Source organism: Strix aluco, chromosome 2 (genome assembly GCF_031877795.1).
Source record: "Strix aluco isolate bStrAlu1 chromosome 2, bStrAlu1.hap1, whole genome shotgun sequence".
NCBI classification, from domain to species: domain Eukaryota; kingdom Metazoa; phylum Chordata; class Aves; order Strigiformes; family Strigidae; genus Strix; species Strix aluco.
In genome coordinates this window covers 62787327-62806993 of record NC_133932.1, presented here as the reverse complement: position 1 = coordinate 62806993, position 19667 = coordinate 62787327, and the positions used below count along the sequence as shown (strand labels likewise).

Below are 19667 nucleotides of genomic sequence, written 5' to 3'. Positions count from 1 at the left end.
GCTACATGTTACTGCAGATGGATAATTTCTGCTTTGGGATGGGAGGTTTTGGGGAATGAAAAGGCTGGCCTCTCTGCTCTCTGGATCCCTTGTGAGCAGCGAAGTTCAAACAGACTTTGCCTTGACTCCTCTCTTTGAATATCAGAAACATGCAGGCAGCATGAGGCCAGGATAAATAAATTACACCTGACTCTGTAAGTGCCTCTTTGTGCTTTTACAAAGTGGGGTAATATAAACAGGCAGCATTACAAGCTGAATGAACAGTATTTCCAACATAAATGTTCCCTGACCTTATGAGTCCCCTCAGGGGAAGGAGAAGGGAGGGCACTAAACAGGGCAGAGAGGGACAGGGAGAAGGTCTGTGTCAGTTCCCAGCTTCTGCTGGGAAGCCTGGTGGAAAGCTAGTGTTACTCAGTCTCCAGAAAAATTCACTGAAGATTCTTTTTGAAAGGAAAACCTGACAAGTTGTTAGAGTCCCTTAATTCCTAAAGGAATTCTTGCTGCTTAGTGTAGTGGTAACTGGGACAAGAATTGCATTCAATCTTTATACAATACTGTTTCAGAAATACCTATGCAACTTGTAACCAGCTCTGTTTTGAGCAAGGTCAAGTTAGGTTGATGAAAGACTCTTTCATTTTGGAAGCAAAAAAGCTACATTTGATGATGTTTAAGGAGTGCTGGACATGATTCTGTGGAACCATTCAAGTGTTTCAGGGACAGCTTTGTTGCTTTCCTACCAAGTTATAGGAAGGCCACAACAGATTAAATTGATTGTCATCTCTACTTGATAAGGGTATCACATATTGCCTGCCTGTTCTTCTTGTCTGGTAAAATCTGGACCCTCTCTGAAGCATCTCACTATCTTCCTAATGGACACTTCTAGAAATACCATGCCGCAGGTTGACCTCAGTACGTTCCAGATGATGTGGCTTGCAGTTGGGGGATCAGAGGGTGAAGTACTATAACAAATATAAATCTTATTTGAGTCAATTTATGTCATTAATTCATGAACTACTGATCAACTTTTTTTAAATGTGGAAATGATGAACCAAATAATCTCTTGCAAAGATGTCTTTTCCACCTACTTAAATGATCCTTAGAGCAATGCAATGATAAGGAGAGAATAGCAAAAATACTCAGTTTGAGCACAGCAGCCATGACTCCCAGACTTGATGAATGTAGTGCTGCTATCTTTGGGTAAGTGTACCTCTCAGAGTAGGTCTACTGAAGCAAAGCCTTTCCTCCTCAGTGATTAAGCAGTCTTTAAAATGAGTAAGTGCATCAAGTGATTGTTGATGTACCTCCAAAGGGAAACTAGGACATTCAGCTTAGTCTACTGGCTCTTGTAAAGTCAATGGTTTAATTATGACATGTTAAACTAATTCATAGAACCTGGATTTCCCTAGGAAAGTCTTATTATGGAGTTAATCTATGAAAATTACTGTAGTATAAAGCTCTTGAAGTTTTCTAGAAAAAAAAAAAAAAATTGCTGCTCAAATCTCAGCCTTAATTCCTTTCTTGAGAAATCAGCTTTATTTTGGCCTCACAGAGCATGACCTAGGAACCTCCCTTCTTTGAATTCTTAGATCTGACCCCTATGAGAAGAGGCCCCTATCCCACCACGAAATACAGGTCTGCTCTGTTCAGGTGAATTGTTCATGGAAAGTGTGGAGATCTTCCTAGCTAGAATCAACATTGCATATCTGCTTCAGGCAGGTAGCCCTCCAAAGCATACAACTGCTAAATTCAAAAAGTGCTGTGTAAGCATCAAAATCCAAGCTTTTGGAGACTGGCATTCTTGGGACAGAACAGTCATCTCGCTGAAATCTTTTGCCATGTGCCATTCTCATACTGGCCCAGTTCTGCACGTTCATCATTCAGAACTCGCCAACTTTTTGTTTTCTACCCTTGGATAAATCCTGTCTGTCAGGAGTGGTTCAGGGATGCCTACAGAGATAATTTATGTCTGGTTTGGTGTCCAAATTATGGAGGACAGTCCATCTGTAGCTAGGAAAGTGTATTAGAATCGTCTCTTGCATTGGGAGCGCTCAGTGGAAGGGCAGAGCTGAGAAGTGAGGCTTTCCCTGGCTGCTGACTGATAGATCTGGTCTGCCCCAAATTGTGAGCTGGTAGCAGTATCTAGTGTAGCAGATCTGTGGATCTTAAAGAAGGAACTTTTCAGGTAAGTATAGGTGTTCCTATTTTGTTCTGAGTAGCTTGTATTTTGGTACTTTTTAAGTTAGACCTTTTAAAGCCACACAGGAAATATAAAAAAAAAAAAAAAGGGGAAAGGAAATAAGCATTATTTACTGCAGTTTCTCAACTGGTTCTTGACAAGGCATGCTGTAGATCCCTCAAGTGTTTTGAAGAATTGCAACTTTTAGCCACCAGGTTAAACTAGTAGTATTCCACATTATTATTTTCATGTGGGATCTTCTAGGATCCCTTGCTGAGAAGTATGAACACATAGAGATCTCACAGTGAGATAAATGCGTCGTCATATTTCTTCTTCTGGTATTAATGGAGAGCTTGTTTTTATTGTGTTGGCAACTGCCTTCCATGCTTTTTTTTTTTTTTTGTTTACAGGTTAGTATTGCTTGCCCAGAAAGGATGGAGCCGATCACAAAGGTGTCTCACATTCCACCAAGTCGATGGGCTCTAGTGTGTAGTTTATGCAAACTGAAAACCGGTGCTTGCATTCAGGTATGTACTTGTCCTGTGGTGACTCTGTGTGGTGAGCCTATGTGAGAGGGGCAATACCAGTTTTGCATTTTGTTCTTCTCGTGTTCGGAGATACTTTACAATGCAGATGAAGGTTGGATCGATGCCTGCTTCTTCATAGCTGTTTGCTGTCAAATTAGTTCACTAGCACAGAGATTGAGGAGTTGGTCTGAGTTGCCGCCTTCTGAATAAGGCTGAGATGTGTAAGGACTGCTGCTGTGTGGGTCAGAGATGGATAGAAAGGTCCTTCCGTTGAACACTGTTCACAAACAAGAAAATACTAAATCGGGTGATACCAACTTCAGAGAGATCAACAGATATTTTTGAGAGTGCTTAGGAAATATGTTTTTGTAGGGATGGACTTTCATGTAATTAAGATAATTCTGTCCTTTTCTCTGGTTTGTTCCTACTGTTGGTGATTGAGGATTTTTGTTTTATTTTGGCTATAGTGCTCCGTGAAAAGCTGCATCACTGCCTTTCATGTCACCTGTGCCTTTGAGCATAGTTTAGAGATGAAGACTATCCTGGATGATGGGGATGAGGTCAAGTTCAAGTCATATTGTCTAAAGCACAGCAAGAACAAACAGAATTCGCTGCCTGATGTTGATGAGCACCCCAAGAGCGTGTCAGACCAGAAGCAAACAGAGAGCGAGAAGACCAGTTTGCGAGCCCAAAAACTCCGAGAGCTGGAAGAAGAGTTTTATTCACTAGTTAAAGTGGAGGATGTTGCAGCAGAACTGGGCCTTCCTAAACTTGCTGTAGATTTCATCTACAATTACTGGAAATTAAAGCGAAAAAGTAACTTTAACAAACCATTGTTTCCTCCCAAGGAGGATGAAGAAAATGGCTTGGTGCAGCCAAAAGAAGATAGCATTCATACTCGCATGAGGATGTTTATGCATTTGAGGCAGGACCTAGAGAGGGTAAGAATTTAACTGGTAAAGTTTTGAAAAACTATTTGCAGGTGAGCATGGTCTTTGTTTGTGGATGAAAATGGGAATGGGGTAAGCACAGGGAGATGATTTAAAAAATAATAATTTTAAAAAAAAAAAAAAGTGAGGTCTTCAACTCCAGTCTTTTGATTTGCTGCACTGCCTGCTGCAGAGACTTTCAGGAACTGTCCCTTCTCAGTCCAGTGGGAGATCCAGTGTGAAAGGAGTGCTTCCTGACTTGCTTAGAGGTTATTCCTTTGTGTATTTTAAGATGCATGTTTCCATGCACAGTGGACATATTTGCAAATTGACTCTTTGATTTCAACTTCAATTGAGTAAATGTTTAAAATAATTGAGTAAATTTATTTGATCCATCTGTAGTAATTGCTAGTGGTACAGATTCAATAACAAAAAAAAATACTTTCATTAAACAAAAGTAACTGCAAACAGGAAAGGAATGGGGCAGGCTTAACAAATTCTTATCTTTCACCTTCTGTCTTGGGATGGAGGGACTCTTGGTTTGTAATTAAAAAGGTGTTTTGTTATGGTTATAATAGAACAGTAACTATTAGCCAATTCTGGGTTTGGAAAAATCAGTCTGCCTAGGTAAAGCAGTAAGTATTCTTTGGTGAGTGTGCATTAAGCTTTTGTAGAATCCTAAAAACATATTAAAGCAGAGCTTCTCACCCTCATGGTTTGAAGGTAAGTAGGTGAAGTCCTAGATGGTTAACTTCCACAGTGACTTTTTGGCTCCACACACAGACAAGAAGAATTCTGGCCTGTACTCAGACTACTTCCTGTGACATCTGATTCAGGAGTCTTACTCACCTCTCTTCCCTGGAAGTGTGCTGGTGTCAGCTAGTCCCAGGTAGCGGGCAGGCTGAATCACTTGTCACTCTCTTGACCTGGGTGCTTTCACTGCACGTAGCTGCCTTAGGTGCTACGGTTGGTTACTGATCTGAAAATTACCCACTGAGTCTACCACTGCTTGTGGCTTTACTGAGAACGAGGAAGAGAAAACTATCTTTTTATCAGTAGCTACCTGGGCTCCTACCAGATTGCCAGCTAGCTGGTAGTCTGAAAAGATGGAATCCATCAGCAAAATTCAGAGCAGGAATTTATTAGGAAGGCATACAGAGTGCCTTTTTGTGGCAGCTGATGGAGGAGGAAGCCAGGCTTGTTACCACTCAGGCTGCCCATTAGGTTGGCCTGTTGGCTAGTGATCACCTGCAGTTTTCAAGAGCTTAGGGATAGGTAGTGAATGTAAAAAAGGTAACAAAAGAAAGTAGATGTGCTAAATGTGATTCAGAGACATTGGAGAGAAATAGGAAAAGTAGAAGAGAGTCAATAGTGTTGTAAACAAAGGGAAAACTATATTGGGGAGAGAGGAACATGAAAATACAAGGAGATGAGTGTTGAAGCCAAGATTTGCACTTGTTAGTGTAACTGTTGTCTTGAATCTAGTCATAATCAATTTTGGGTCTCCTTTTCTAGGACTACTTTGGATATTGTGGATCCTTATTTCAAAAAAACTTTAAAAACCCATAACATGCTTCAAATGGAGGGTTGGGATTTTGGGGTGTTTTTTTCTTTCAAGAGACTATTTCAAGCTTTTTGAGTGGTTGGTTTGCATCAAATTTTCTTGAAATTGATGTACTTATTCTGAGTGGAGGTAATTCATAGTTTGAAACATCTGTCTCAAAGTCTCTGAACTTCTCCTGCCACAAGACGTTCTATTCAGTTATATCTTGGAATGAATATAAATTTGGGAATCTTGGAATTTCCTTTCTGGAGAGAGATTCCAGTTCTGAACAGATGGAGTTGAGTGCCGGAGGAAGTATGTTTGGCAAATATCTTTCAACCAGACCCTACACTGTTTCTGTGTTCTGGAAGCTCTTTTAAGTGTTTATCAAGAACTTGCAGTGTCTCTTCCTGTTCTCATTACATTAGGTGGAAATGTTGCTATTAATTCAAACAAGTAGTGAAAGGAAAATTATGTGGAACTGAATCACGGGATTGTTTGGGCTGTAAGGGATCTTTAAAGATCATCTAATCCAACCCTCTGGCCATGGGCAAGGACATCTTTCATGAGATCAGGTTGCTCAAAGCTGTGCCTGACCTCACCTTGACACTTCCAAGGAGAGGACATCCACAGCTTCTCTGGGAAACCTGTTCCAGTGTCTCACCATCCTGACTGTAAAAACTGTCTTCCTTATGCCCAATCTAAACCTACCTCCCTTCAGTTTAAAACTGTTGCCCCTTGTCCTGTCACTACAGGCCCTTATCTTTCCCTGTCTTTCTTATAATGCCCTTTCATATAAAAAAAGGCTGCAGTAAGGTCTCCCCAGAGCTTTCTCCAGGCTGAATAAACCCAACACTCTCAGCCTTTCTTCAGAGGAGAGAGGTTCCAGCACTCTGTCTATCTTTGTGGCCCTCCTCTGAACACACTCAAGCAGGTCCATGTCCTTAGGCTGGGGCCCCCACAGCTGGGCACAGTTCTCCAGGTGGGGTCTCACCAGATTGCAGTATAGGGGGAGAATCACCTCCCTTTACCTGCTGGCCACACTCCTCTTGATGCATCCCAGGATACAGTTGGCTTTCTGGGCTGCAAGTGCACATTGCTGGGTCATGTCCAGTTTTTCATCCACCAGTTACCCCTAAGTCCTTCTCTGCAGGGCTGCTCTCAATCCATTCATCCCTCCAGCCCGTATTGATTCTGGGGATTACCCTGACCCATGTGCAGGACCTTGCACTTGGCCTTGTTGAACTTCATGAGTCAATGCAATGGAGTTGGAAAAGAAATGGTTAAACGTGTACATTTTACAAGAAGCCAGAGTGTTCTTGTAGAGGTGATCTGCATGTTAGTTGTGGTCCAAACAGGCCGGCTCTCTTGGGTAGCTTTGTAAAAAGTATTACTTTGTAATGCTGCAATAATTTTAGCAGAAACAAACATAGTTTAGCTGTTAAAAATCATTCTATGAAACATTTTGCAGGGAAATTCTGGGATAATCCAGTATGGTGGGAAGTAACATGCCTGGCATTGTATATAGTGGAAGCAGACTTACAGACGAGCAAGTCTTAGAAATTACTTACTTGCCTTTTGACTGGAATTTTGTGTTCATTCACTGTCCTTACAGATGAAAAGATATTCTGCTGTCTTGCAGAATATATTCAAGGGATTCATTAAATTGGCAATTTAAAAAAATCCATGATACTTTTTTTAAGTCATAGTTACATACGTTCAGTAATATTCACAAAAACTTTGCCAAGGGATTTTGCACATAGTGTTGTTTCAATTCTGTTGTTGATGCACTTTGTTTAACTATGTCAGGATTTATTTTCCTGTTGTCTATTAAGTCTTCTGTTGTTTTTCCGCAGGTAAGAAATCTCTGCTACATGGTAAGCAGGAGAGAGAAACTGAAGTTGTCTCACAGTAAAGTACATGAACAGGTCTTCAATTTGCAAGTCCAGCTCATTAATCAGGAAATTGCTGCAGGTAATCACATAAATGTAAAATATTTACAAATTTTGTCTGTATTTAAAATAAAAAATGTGTTCTCTTTATGTTCCTGCTTAGTGTTTTTAACACTGCAAATCTGCCTTTAAAAACTTTCTTCAAGTACACAGTCAACGAAAGTAGCAACACACACAGAACTCTTTAATCTCTTAAAATATTTAATTGGATATGTCTGTCTTTTATGGCTGTTTCTGGTATATGCCTATTACATATCAATCACTATGGCATCCATGTAGCCGAAACGAGCTGGTAGTGATCTCTAGGTTTTTGCTTCCTTGGGCTGCTGGTTTACGGTACTGTTTCCCCACAGCAAGCTCTGCGCTGCTGCTTGGTTCTCCAGCTGAGGTTTTTTGCTTGCTTGTCAGTAGTTGGTTCCTTCAGGCAAAAGAGAAGAGTGACTGATAGGAATCGCTGCTGTTCTCATGTTGCCTTGCATGCTTGATGAACAGGGCAAAGAAGCATTTCTTAGCTTGCCATCTGCAGTTACTCTCCTTCCTTCTAGAAGAGTTTAAGCGCTCTGGTTTTTAATAGTGAACAGTAACTGGTTAGGAACGCTGATGTACCAAAACCCACTCTGCCCTTCATTTTTATAGCAACCATTTTGAAATAAGGAACACAACATTTGGAAAGAGGAAGAGTATACATTGCAGTGCAATTACTTTTTTTTTTTAATAGGGAAGGCAGCTATTTCTTCAATGTGAAATTAAGATCCCTCTATTCTTTCAAGATACATACTATGTTTTTAATGATCAATTTAGAGTGAAGTCTGTGGGGTTTTTTTCTCTACCCCTGAAACGTGGATAGTTTTCATTAGTACTGACGAGGTGGTTTTTTTAAACTGTTTTAGATCAGACTAGTACTTTGTGGAAGCAGCAGTACTCTAAAGGACTTCGGTTTTGTGTAAATGCATTTTATTAGAAATGTCTACTAAATTTATTTTATGTCTTTACAAACACAAGTGCTTTTTTAATGCTTATTAGAATAGCTTGATAGCTACTTTGCAGTGGTGCTGTATGCATATAATATCATGACGACTAATATATTGGGGTGAAAAGACTTTTAAAGCATAGCGAATTTTATAATACAAAGCAGAGAGTTGAACTAAGTCCAAATTGAAACTCAGTTTGAAGCATTGTTTTTTCTCCATCCAAAACTGCATATGAACCTTTTTTATAGCTTTGTTGGAACTACTTCAGTCGTATCTCAAAACTGGTTCAATTCACTGCCTTAAAGCTCTGTGAAAAGGGCACATTGTTGTTTTTAATGGAAATGCTAAAATACTTACCTAAATTCCGAAATGGTGGATAATTTGGAACAGTTTTCATTATCCCAACTTCTCTTTAATGTCCTAAAATAATTTCACACTAATTGTTTGCAAATGCTTCTTACTGTTGAATGACCTTCTAATGCACTATAAAACTTGCTACAGATAACAGAACGATTACCTTCTTTTAAAAAAGCCTCTTTTTCTTCTGCCTTCTTGTCTCTTTCGCCTGTAGGCCATACCCTGACAAGTGCACTAGAGAACACACTGTTCTACCCACCTCCCAGGATCACCCTGAAGTTAAAAATGCCCAAATCAGCACTAGGAGATTGCAAAAATAACTCGCTGAAGCCTGGCAACAGACCGCTTTCTCCTGACAATAACAGCACTGTTTACAGCAAACGGAGCGTGCCGATGTCAAAGGAATCATTTGAAATTAAAGCAAAATCTTACTCCAGGTATCAGCACGACAGCAGAAGTAACGGGTTGCTGGCAGGGATCGGCAAGCCTCGGAGCGAGGCGAAGGATTCTGGCCCCACGCAGATGCCGGAGTTTTACCGGGGCCAGCCATCCGGGAAGCCCCTAGCGCTCCAGGCAGCTTTGCACGGACAGTCTTCCATTGGGAATGGGCGGGTGCAGCAGGAGAACTCGAGGCTGGCGGCCAAGTCCAACGGTCTGATGGGCAGGGCTGGAGACGTGAGCCAGAGAGACAGCTCCAGCCAGACGCCCTACGAACAAGAGTCCATGCTCACGGCTCACTTGGCCAGCCAGAGCAGTTTCAGAAAATCCACCATAGAACATTTTAGCCGGTCCTTTAAAGAGGCTACCAACAGTCTGGTGAGGACCACGGAAGATCTCCGGTGCTGTGAAAAGCCAGCGAGAAGACTTGCAACAAAAGATCGCTTGTGGAGCAAGCAGACACTTGAAGGGGCTCCATACCAGGACAACGACGGGTACTGTCCTGACTTAGAGCTGAGTGACTCTGAAGCAGAAAGTGATGAAAACAAAGAGCAAGTGAGGTTAAGACGAAGTAGCTCAGAGAGAGAAAGCCCAAGTAAGGACTTTGGAAGAGATTGTCACAATAGAAACAAAAAGAATATGATTTCTCACAGTTCGGTACAAAGGTGATTAGAAGCCCCCACGGGGTAACTCAGCCTTCATGTATTCCAGTGTACCAGTGCAAAGCTCAGCATCAGAAGGTTCCAGAAAATAGTCCAGGACCTACGTTAGGAAGAGTTGCAGTAGGGGATGGGGAGAGGGAAGAGAAATCAGAGTAGTTTTGTTCAACTGTGAATTGGCTTGCAGTCTCCGCAAGGTTAACTCCGTTATTGCAAAGTCATGTGAAAATCGATGTGGTTTATTAGAGGGTAACATCTGGGAGAGCATGGAGCGGTTAACCTTTGTGTAAATTCAGGAAACTGCTTCCCCCTTGCCAGTTTGTGTGAGGCAACGTGTTCATGTTATGTCCGTCTTGGGGTGGTGGACAGGTGTTATATAGAAGTCCTTGCATCCCTCTAACGTGTTGCAAGAGACTGCAAACGGAGACACTGAAACTGCGTTTTTACGGCACCTGCAGTATGGATTTGATCCAGCAATGCACTTGTGGATGTGTTAGGAAGTTAAGCATGTGAAAAGTCCTGATGGTTTCCCCCCAGGAATGTTTGTGCTCAGATCTCCCAGCACATGCCGGTGTGCTCTGCTGGATCAGGCCCGAAGTGACTACTAAGTGACGATCCTCTTCTGCAGGAGGCTTTGAACTGCAGTGGCGTTTGCAGGCCCCTTGCGGAGGGTGGAAGCAGGCATTGCTGGCGTTGCCAAACTCACTGACCTCTAGACGTGCCCCCATTCCCTGCTCTTGCTGAAGGTTGTGTTTCTTTTCACAATAATTTGCTTATTTTGTAAATATACAACTTCTAGTACTTCAGTTTTTTTAATCTCTGTACATAGTTGCTTGTTGTGGGATGCACTTGTAAATATTTTACCCAGCTAACAAGTACAGATGGCTAATTTTGTGGATAGTGTTTACAAAAGTTAGATGTACTACTTCAAAGAAAAATGCTATTTGACACTTAAATTTAGGCAATCACTGGTGATGCTGGATTCCTCTTAAAACTGAGATTTTGTGTCCAGAGGTGTTAGTACCTGGTATTTTTAAAATGAGCTGAATTGGAAATAATTTTGTCTGAACTTTTTATGCACGCACAAATTTTCAGCCTTGGTTGCCTGAATGCAGGCGTAGGAGCCTTACTTCTGGCATCTAGGTTTGTAAAATTTTAGCCAGTCATCGTTTGGAGTATGGTTTTTTCAATAGCCGAAAATCTATTATTTTATTAAACTGTTTTTCAACCTCTGGATCAGTTGCTGTTTCCCAAACTAACACTTTTTTGTATGTCCTTTAAAATTAGCAATTGTTAAGTAGTGATTAAATTTCAGCCAGTACTGAGGAAGCGAGAAGGGAAGGGAATCAATTGACAGGGGTTTTTTGTTTGAATGCAAACAAACTTCTTGTTTTCCAGATGGTGTTGTGTTGATCAACAAAGTAACTGCACTGTTTTTCTCTGAAATGCTGTACATTTCATAAATGCGCAACATCCTCTGTCCCCCTATCACTGGCTGAAACGAGCCATAGTTTGTATGGGGCACGTCATACGGCTCCTGTCTGTTGAGATATTTTGTCCAGAAACAAAAGGTGTTCTCCACCCAGTGTGAAGATGACTATGCAGAATCCAAACCAACGCCTGTTTTTCTTCATAATCTTAATTTATTGCTTTTAGCTTGGGAAATGGCAACGACAGTTTTTGATTTGTTTTAAACTTTGAAATCTCCCTAGTTGCAATAGGACTAGCAGGTCAGGGGCTGGAGGACTTTTCAGTAGTGAAATAAAAAAAGGTATACCTGGCAATTCTGCTCTGTTTGCTTCATGCATCTTAATTATTTTTTTTTTTTCACTTCTTGATTTTATGTATATTTGTGTAATTGATCTTTCTAGAGCTGTATCTTCAAAATTATTTCTTTTGGTGTAAATATGCAGTAGCATTTTAGGTTTCCACATATTTTATTTTAACGGGAAATGCTTTGTGTTCTAAGCCATGGGTCATTCAGAATAAGTAAACAAATGTCTGTTCATTTGTATTCCAGTTCTGATTCTCTTAGTTCTCCTTCGATATTTATTAGTAATCCTCTCTCGCTGGTCATGAAATTTTATGAAGCTTGTATTGGGAACACTTATCTGGGAGGTCAGCAAAGCGTTCATGTTATTTTGTGGCCAGAAGCCTATGGCAGAAGGGAGGGAAAATGGTGCTTCAGCAAAACTCAGTGTTTCTGCTCTTCTGGGGTTATTAATTCAGTTGTTTCCAGTCTGGGCAATGGTTTTGCTAATTTTTACATGATTTTAATAGATATATGAAGGAGCCCTTGGTCATGTAGTTCTCAAGTATTGTCCCCAAAGTGCATTTGCTAGTTTTTATTGTGTGTTCGGTGGCTAACTGTTTGAAGTATTACCTCTTAACCTTATTTGTCAAATTTTTTTTTGTGTTTTTGCATTTTGTTTTATATATATAAATATATATATATATTCAATTTTCCAAGATGGACTCGGTCTTTTTCAGATGTCCCCTTTTTACAAGTACTTTTTCATTAAATTATGAAACTGCTAACAGTATTTTCATTTGTTGTGATTTATTCAGGGCTTTACCCTCTGTGTCTGGCAGGTTGTTAAACTCATCAGTCTAACAGCAGTACTGTGTCCATCAGGAGTAAATTATTTCTGCAGAGTTGGCAATACTTTAACAAGTTGAAGTGTCAAGGAAAACCTTTCCCCTTCGGCTTCCCAAAAAGAGAGTCACTGAACACTAATTTGCTGTGTATAGCAAATAGTCCAAGCCTGACTTTTGTTTCTGCCTAGCTGAGCAAATGTAACAGACCATTTGCTGCCCTGACCTCACTTTTTAATATATTTGCTTATGCTGTAGTATGACTGTGCCGTAGTACGACTGTTTTTCCCTGGTCAGACAAATTAAGTTACAGAGGAAGAGCTATAGCCAGACCTTCTGTCTCGTCCCTCTCCTCGTACGCTCACGCACATGCACAAATGAATACTTAACGGCCAGCTATTGCTCTGTATGTGTGCAAAGGACGAATCAGTGCGAGCAAGTTCCCGGGTTGATGTTTGGTGCCAGTTTTGCATGACCGGTTGCTGTAGTTCCCCCTGCTCCCACAGGCCGGTGCTGTGATACACCTTGCTGGCAGAGAGGAGCTGCTCCCTGTGCCAGAGCGGGCAAGAAGGCAAAAACGAGGAGGAAGATGGAGAGAAAGGAGCAAATATAGCAGCACAACCCATCTAATAGCATCCCCCTTTCTCTGATCCGATGGCGTCCCTCCTGCTCCAATCTGCTCGGTAGCTGGCAGTGCTCAGGAGGGATGGAGGATTTGCAATCCACATGTTGGAGGCAGCAGTGACTGTCCTGCCTGCGGCGGGTCAGGCAGCGGCAGAGCGAGTTGTTAGCTGAGCGGCCAGTGTGCTTGTGGCCGGGCACAGGTACAGGCAGGAGTGGCCGAGCAGGTGGCCCCAGGCAGGCTGGCAGCAGACCTGGAGGTGGGCTGGGTGAAATGGAGCAGCAAGTCCCTCGGCTGGGAAGAAAACAGGAGAAAACAAAAAGGAAAAAGGCAGTAAAGGTGCATAGAGAAGAGAAGAAAAATCAGCACTGGGAAGAAGCAGTAGGTGTTGGATTGTCAGCTGTTTCTCAGGACCAGGATTTCTCCTTCCCTAAAGTTGTTCTTGCAACGGATTCCAGCAACAGACTTCCTTTTTGTGACTTTCTGACTAGCAGCCTCCCATTCCCTTTGAAAGTAGTCTCCTTGTGGCTGGGATGTGGGAAAGACAGGACCAAGGAAGGAAATTGGTATCTCCATTATTTTGGAAACAGCTGCTGTTGGTTTGCAGAGTCTGTACAAATAAAGTAGGTGTGGTTACTTGTTGACGGCAGCTGGGCCAGGCTCTCACAGGCACTAATAGGGGCTGCGCGGTGATTCCCAGCACCATCATTTCTGCATTTATGCCTTTGTCCAAAGAGAAATGTTTCTCAGCTGTCACATGCCTTATGTCATTGATAGAATGTTTTCTTTGCGCCATGAATCCCAAACCACAGAAGGAGGAATTACAAACATTTAACAATTAAAAATAAGCCTGAAACGTTAACTTGATTTTGATGTGGTACCTCGCTGATGACTAGGCCCAGGCGTACAGGCCGTACTGCAGGCACGTGATGTGTATCTGGTACCTGGGAGGGACTGAGTGTTACCAAGTGCTCAAAGCTTGCCTCTGTGAGCTGCAAAGATAATCCAGTGAAACCAGTCATTTTGATTGTTGGGAATTTTGATGATCCCAGTACTCCTGAAGGTTTAGCACTGCAGGGAATTGACACATCTATTGGGAAAATATGCTTTTGATGTGAATTAATGAGCAAAGGGAAGCTGCTTGCACAACTTGGCAGCTTGGCATGCAAGGGAAAAACACCAGGGAAGGGCAGAGATGGAAAACAATGAAGTGCCTCGGTGCAGCTTCTTTAGGAAGAAGTGAAGACTCAGACTTCTGAGTTCTGGTTTCATGAGAGATGCCTGGCTACTGCTGCTTCTGAATCTTCCTTTACACCAGCTTCATGGCTGAACAGGCTTTTGCCCCTCCTGGGATGCAATTCTGCAACATACTCCCTCTTGCAGAGACCATCCTGGGATAACTGCTCCTGGGCTCCGCTCCTAACCAAGTCAGCGCATCTGGACTCTTCTGGAGCGATGTGACAGAAGTGGATTAAAGTGACTGCACAGCTTTCTGAAACAAAATGTTACCTATCAGTTCGATAAGTTGTTTGAAAATAGCAGATGTACGTGCTTATTTCTGTTCCTCAAGTTAACCCCTCTGCAGATAGCTTGGATAAGTTTGCGTGACGACACTGTTGTGTAAGGAGAAGCAGCCTCGGGTATTTGCCCATTAGTTTCCCTGGCTCTGTGAGTACAGCTTCCAGATAATCTTTCTCCAGTACGCTTATTTGGGCTGGGAAAAACCTCCTGGATCCACCTTGCCCTGCCCTTTCTCTGGGACTCGTCTTTTTGTTTCCAGACCTTCCCTGCCTTCCCATTGCTTTCTCAGCAGCCCTGAAGCTGGCTATCTGCCTCGCCTAGGCTGCCTTATCTGAGACATTGTTTTAAATCTCCCGACAGACTCTGTAATGACACCTTTATGGTTTCTTTTGGCTTAACCCTCTTCGAGACATTTTTTCCGGTTTCTGTTGTTTTTCCCCAGGTGCTGCCCCACCCGCCCTCACCCCAGGGAAGAGCACTGGGCAAAGCAGAGACACAAAGCGTATTTTGACAGTTCTGTAACAGCTCCAGAGATGTTCTGCTGGCCATATCCATGGGCCAGTGTCCCGAGGAAGAATTTAAAACCTAGCACAACAGCAGCATATAAAGGAAGATGCCCTCAAGAAATCTCCTGGTCATCCGAAAGCCTTTGAGCTTGTGACTGACATCAAGATAATAAATTTTTTTTGTGGTTGCAGCAACCGCAAGGAGTCCACTGGAGTAGTACCTATAAAAAGAAAATGTGTTACATGCCATTTGGGAAAATGGCTCTGCTTATAAACTTGGAAGCACAGGCACTAGTGAGGAAATGAGATCTGAGGGGGGAAAAAAAATTGCTAAACTAGCCCACCCACTTCACCTGAAACCAAGGTGTCTGGTTGCATTCCTTTGCAGTTCCATCTCTCTTATCTCAGAAGGGTGGTGCTGAGTATCGGAACCCCTGCCCTGGCATCACTGGCATTTTAGGCTCCATTTGCATCTCTTTGAATGGAGCCTGACCAAAGTACTTCCCCTCCTTAGAGGTGATGGCTCAGTCATTGTTCTGTTATCTCCTCTAAAATGGAGTAGGAGCATTGCCTTACCCACTCCATTCTGATTATTCCTCCTACAACAAGCCAGCCGTGTCTCCTGGCTTAAGGAGGCACAGAGGCCAAAAGCTGGATGAGCCAGGTGATGCAGATATCCGTAAGCAAGTAGTAGTTTACACTAGTTAAGTATGGCTAATACAAAAAACAGACTTCTCTCAAATTGTCTGGTTGAACATGCTAAATTAAGCTCAGAGCAGTCGTTCCAAACCTGCAGTTAATTTGAAGTTTGCTTCTGATTTGGGCCTGAAGAAGGGCTTGCGTGCCTGAAGGCTGCAAACACTGGAAGCACTGTTGCTAAATCAGCTACTTGAATTAAAAATGCTGCCTTTCCCTGAAGTTCTGTCTCCTTTGCACAGCCTACGTTGTGGCTATAATTTTGCAGCTGCTGTAGCACATATCAATGCTCTTTTTTTTTTTTTTTTTTTTTTTATCCTGAGACAAGCAAAATGCAAATCTGAATCATGTGGGATCCAAAGAGCAGAAGAGTAAGGCATTAATGAAAAATGTCTTGGCCATGCTCCACTGAAGAGCGCTTGCTCTTTCTGAGGTGCCCTGTTCCCTGGCTGTGCCAAGGGGACTGGAAAGGCACAGCCTGGGCACTCGTGAGCTTTGTGTGGCAGCTGAAGGTGTTCCTGTGGCAAAGAAGTTGGAGGTGCATGTTTGAGGGGTGTTTGTGAAACACGTGAGAAGCTGGCTGCACTGGGGAGGGTCGTATACCATGTCTGCTTATAGCACTACATTCTTAGGTGTGAGATGCTTTTTCATGAGACCATGGCTGGTATGTAAGAAATGCTGTTGAAAGAAGTCTGCATAATAAACTCTAATAAATAGAGGGTACTGTTGCTGGTTCTGTGAGAGAAACCGGACTTTTAGGGCCAAATACTTCAATATGACTTCACTGTAATTCAGTGCAGTCCTTTTTAGAAAAGATTCCCTGTCTGGGATTCTTAATCCATTCTGCATTAACTTCCATGACAGTGTGACAGCAATGGGTGTTAGACTTGATGTAAAATATAAGTTAATCAATGGGCACAAGCCTGCTGTTCAAGACCCTCATGCCACCTTCTCCCTAGGAGATATTTGCAAAGCAGGAAAATGGTGTACTTTGGCAAATGTTTGAACTGTGTATTTAAATCCATGACTATGACAGTTGAGACTTCTCAACAATTTGATCTTTCCTCGACCTACTTGTTGCTCACTAACAAATCTTGATTTGGACGCACAAGTCAATTCCAAGAACTATATGTGGCTGGAAATAAGCACATGGCAGTGCCAACTCTTGCTTTCCAGCCAACTGGAAAGAACCCACCTCTGCTCTTGCGTGGGTGGTGGTTTGTTTGTTTGTTTGTTTTCCTTTTGGTGTGTCTCCCTCTCCCCTAAGTGCAGTGTTATCTGCTAGTGGTAAATTCCCACATGCTCACTGTGGTTGCCCTAATGGATGTAACAGCAGGGCAGGCTTACACGGAGGTAGTGGCTCATGGGGCTCCAGTGCCCTTGGCACAGTCCCCGCTCTTGGCCACACCTTGCCTGGCTGCGGAGGAGGCCTGGCAGACTCCCTTCATGTGGTGCTCGGAGGCAGTATAAGATATGGACATCTGCTAGATGGCATTTGCACTTTGTACCAGGCGTGGATAAGGCCTGCAGCCCTCCCACCCCCAAGCAAGGAGGAGGACTAACACAGAAGTAAACCAAGAAGACTAAAGGTGAAAGAAAAAAGATGAAGATGGCTCTAGAGATGAAGAAATGACAGGATCAGGTTCATAAAAGCAGAGAACAACTGTGACCTTCCAAGAACCAGCATCAGCAAAAAACGGTTTCTTTTTATAACCCCTGAAATCATCCAGCACCCCTTCTTGCTTGCAGTCCTTACAGGTGAGGGGATTTTTCCAGCTCTGTGACACACTGGCCCATTCTCCAGAACTGCTGAATGCTTCCTGACTGATGAGAAGGGTAATGGCTGGTGGCAGGCTGGGGGAACCTGCAGGCTGAGTGAGGGCTGTGACCTCACCTTACAGGACCTCCCGCATTGCAGATCTACTCCTTATGCTCTTCATGGTTGCAGTAATAAGATTCCCCTTCCTCTGCTCCCTGCAGAGCTGGAGGAGTAAGTGTGCAATGTACCCCACCACATGGAATAAGTGCTGGGCCACCAGCCCTCTCCTTTGGAAGCCACAGAGGTGCTGCATGTGCTCCCTGTTGCTCAGGTTTGGAGGCCACAGAGTAAACATTGTGGCTGCAGTACAACAGCGGGAAGTTCCTGGCAGGGAAGCCACATGGCAGCACCACCTTCAGCAGCCATCTCTTCTGTGCTCTTCTCTCCCATAGGCAACTTGTGCTGGCAGAAGACCTCAGCTGGTGCTCTCTGTGAAGGCAGCCGCCATGAATTCCTCCCTGCTCTACCTTTCAGCAAGTGTGGATTAGCCACTGCAGAAAAGACAAAGCAGGAGTACTCTCCTGTGTAACTAGAGATCCAAGTTCAAAGTATTTGACGCTTTAGAAGACCAGAATTTGTGTTGTAACCCAGTGCTTGCAGAAGTTGTTAATTTTCTCCCAAAGTGTGTGCCAACATACAGCTTGTTTTGATGCCTCCAAACGATGCTGGCAAATGCTGAAGTCAGCAAGGAACAGAGAGATGGGCCAGGTGGGTTGAGGGTGTGAGTGTCTCCTGCTGTTGCATTGGCTACATATCCCAAACAGCCTCGTAGTGTGCAAGGACAGTGGGAGAGCAGCAAACATGGCTGAGCTTTGTAAAAAGCGGCAATCATACCTCACTGTACTTACTTGATGAACTCTTACATACATTCATTTTTTTAAACCTCTGGATCTTCTTTCCTTGTTGTAAAATGTATGAAAGAAAGAGCTGTGGCACTTCTTTTCTGGATGTTTGTTTTCTGTGTTGCCAGTCACTAATAATTTGCTTGCCTGTGGTCTGAGATGAAATCCTGCTGTTTGTTGTACGACACCGCAGCGGGGACAGAAAGAGAAAATTCAATGCTAGGCACTGAAGTAACGCTATGCAAGCCTGTAAAATAAAAGCTTAACTGCTCAGGTAAGGTGACAATAAGTTAATAAATATCACATTAGTAGTCCATTGAGGGAAGCCTGCATGAAATACATGTTCATAATGTCATGTAGCCCATGAACTTTCCAAATACATCATTTAAAGTGACCAAATGAAGCTGGGGTGGTGAGCCCCTGTTGTATGAATAAAGGTAACCAGGTAAAGATGCTTGACAGGAGGTAATTGCTAATAGGAAGGTGTGTAATAAGGAACAGATAAAATCCGTAGCAGGAGCTGTGAGGGGGCTGCCTGGTAAAAGACCCCAGTAGGTGCTGTGCAGTCACCGGTGTGCAGCACTGGGCTGTGCCCCTTGAGTAAAGGGGCTGCTATAAGTGCCAGCTGGAAACAAGAGTCTGGCTGGGGGCAAGGCAGGTTTTGGAGCAGCCAGATTCATCCTGGTTTGTGAGGACAAGGCAGCCAGCTACCCTGCGCCTACCTGGTGCACCCCAAGTTGCTGGGAAAGACACACAAGATATGCCGCACTGAGACTGAAGTCACTTTTATATCATAGGTCCCTGTGGCAATGACTGAATCCAAGTCAAAAGGCAATCTGGCAGGGGATGCTGAAGAGGAGACCGGCCATTTACAGAATGCCCTTTGCTTTATGACTTGAGGCTGGGGAGCTGCAGCCGCTGTAGCACAGATGGGACAGGCGCAAGGGAGAACTGCATCCGGAAATTTTGATGCTAGCCATTTGCCTTGCACCTTTGGAATTTTTTGAGGCTGCACAGCATGGGGAGGAAAAGAGGACATGGCATACTGAAGGCCCTGGATTTGTGGATAACCAGGGAAATACTGCAGGATCTGTCGAGAAAGACCCCTGGCGCTGGAAGTCAGGGCTATGGCCCAGTGGATGCCTAAACCACAGCTGGGAGAAGGCAGGCAGAAAACAGACCTGTCGGAAATCAACCTCTCCAGGGAGCGGAGAAACTTGACCACCGCAGAGAGAAATCTATTCTCCCTCTGCCTCCCCCCTGCAGCTCTGGGAGGGGGGAGCCCAGCCGCCCCAGCTCGAGCAATCGGTGCTGTCCGCTACCTGCGCTGACCTTGCGCACGAGGGCAGGATCCCACGTGGCCCGGCCTTCGCCGGGGGGGTGCGAAATGGCTGCCCCTCCCCCTCCCTCCCCTCGGGGGGCGGTAGGGGGCCCGCCCCAGCCGCAGGCACCCAAGGCCGGGCCGCCGCCGGCCCCTCAGCCCGGCGGAGCGTGGCCGCCTCCCCTCTCCCCTC

At 43.8% G+C, this 19667-nt stretch overlaps 1 protein-coding gene across 7 annotated transcripts in view; it reads left to right on the top strand.

The window, feature by feature from the left end:
• Positions 1–12095, top strand: part of JADE3 (jade family PHD finger 3) — a 66883-nt gene extending 54788 nt beyond the window's left edge. For all 7 annotated transcript variants that reach the window (XM_074814974.1, XM_074814973.1, XM_074814971.1 and 4 more), the window contains 4 exons: positions 2587–2703; positions 3171–3644; positions 7032–7149; positions 8670–12095. In XM_074814974.1, the coding sequence (XP_074671075.1) occupies positions 2587–2703; positions 3171–3644; positions 7032–7149; positions 8670–9562 (1602 nt within the window). In that variant the 3' untranslated portion in view covers positions 9563–12095. The remainder of the gene's footprint in view (positions 1–2586; positions 2704–3170; positions 3645–7031; positions 7150–8669) is intronic.
• The last annotated feature ends 7572 nt before the right edge of the window (positions 12096–19667 follow it).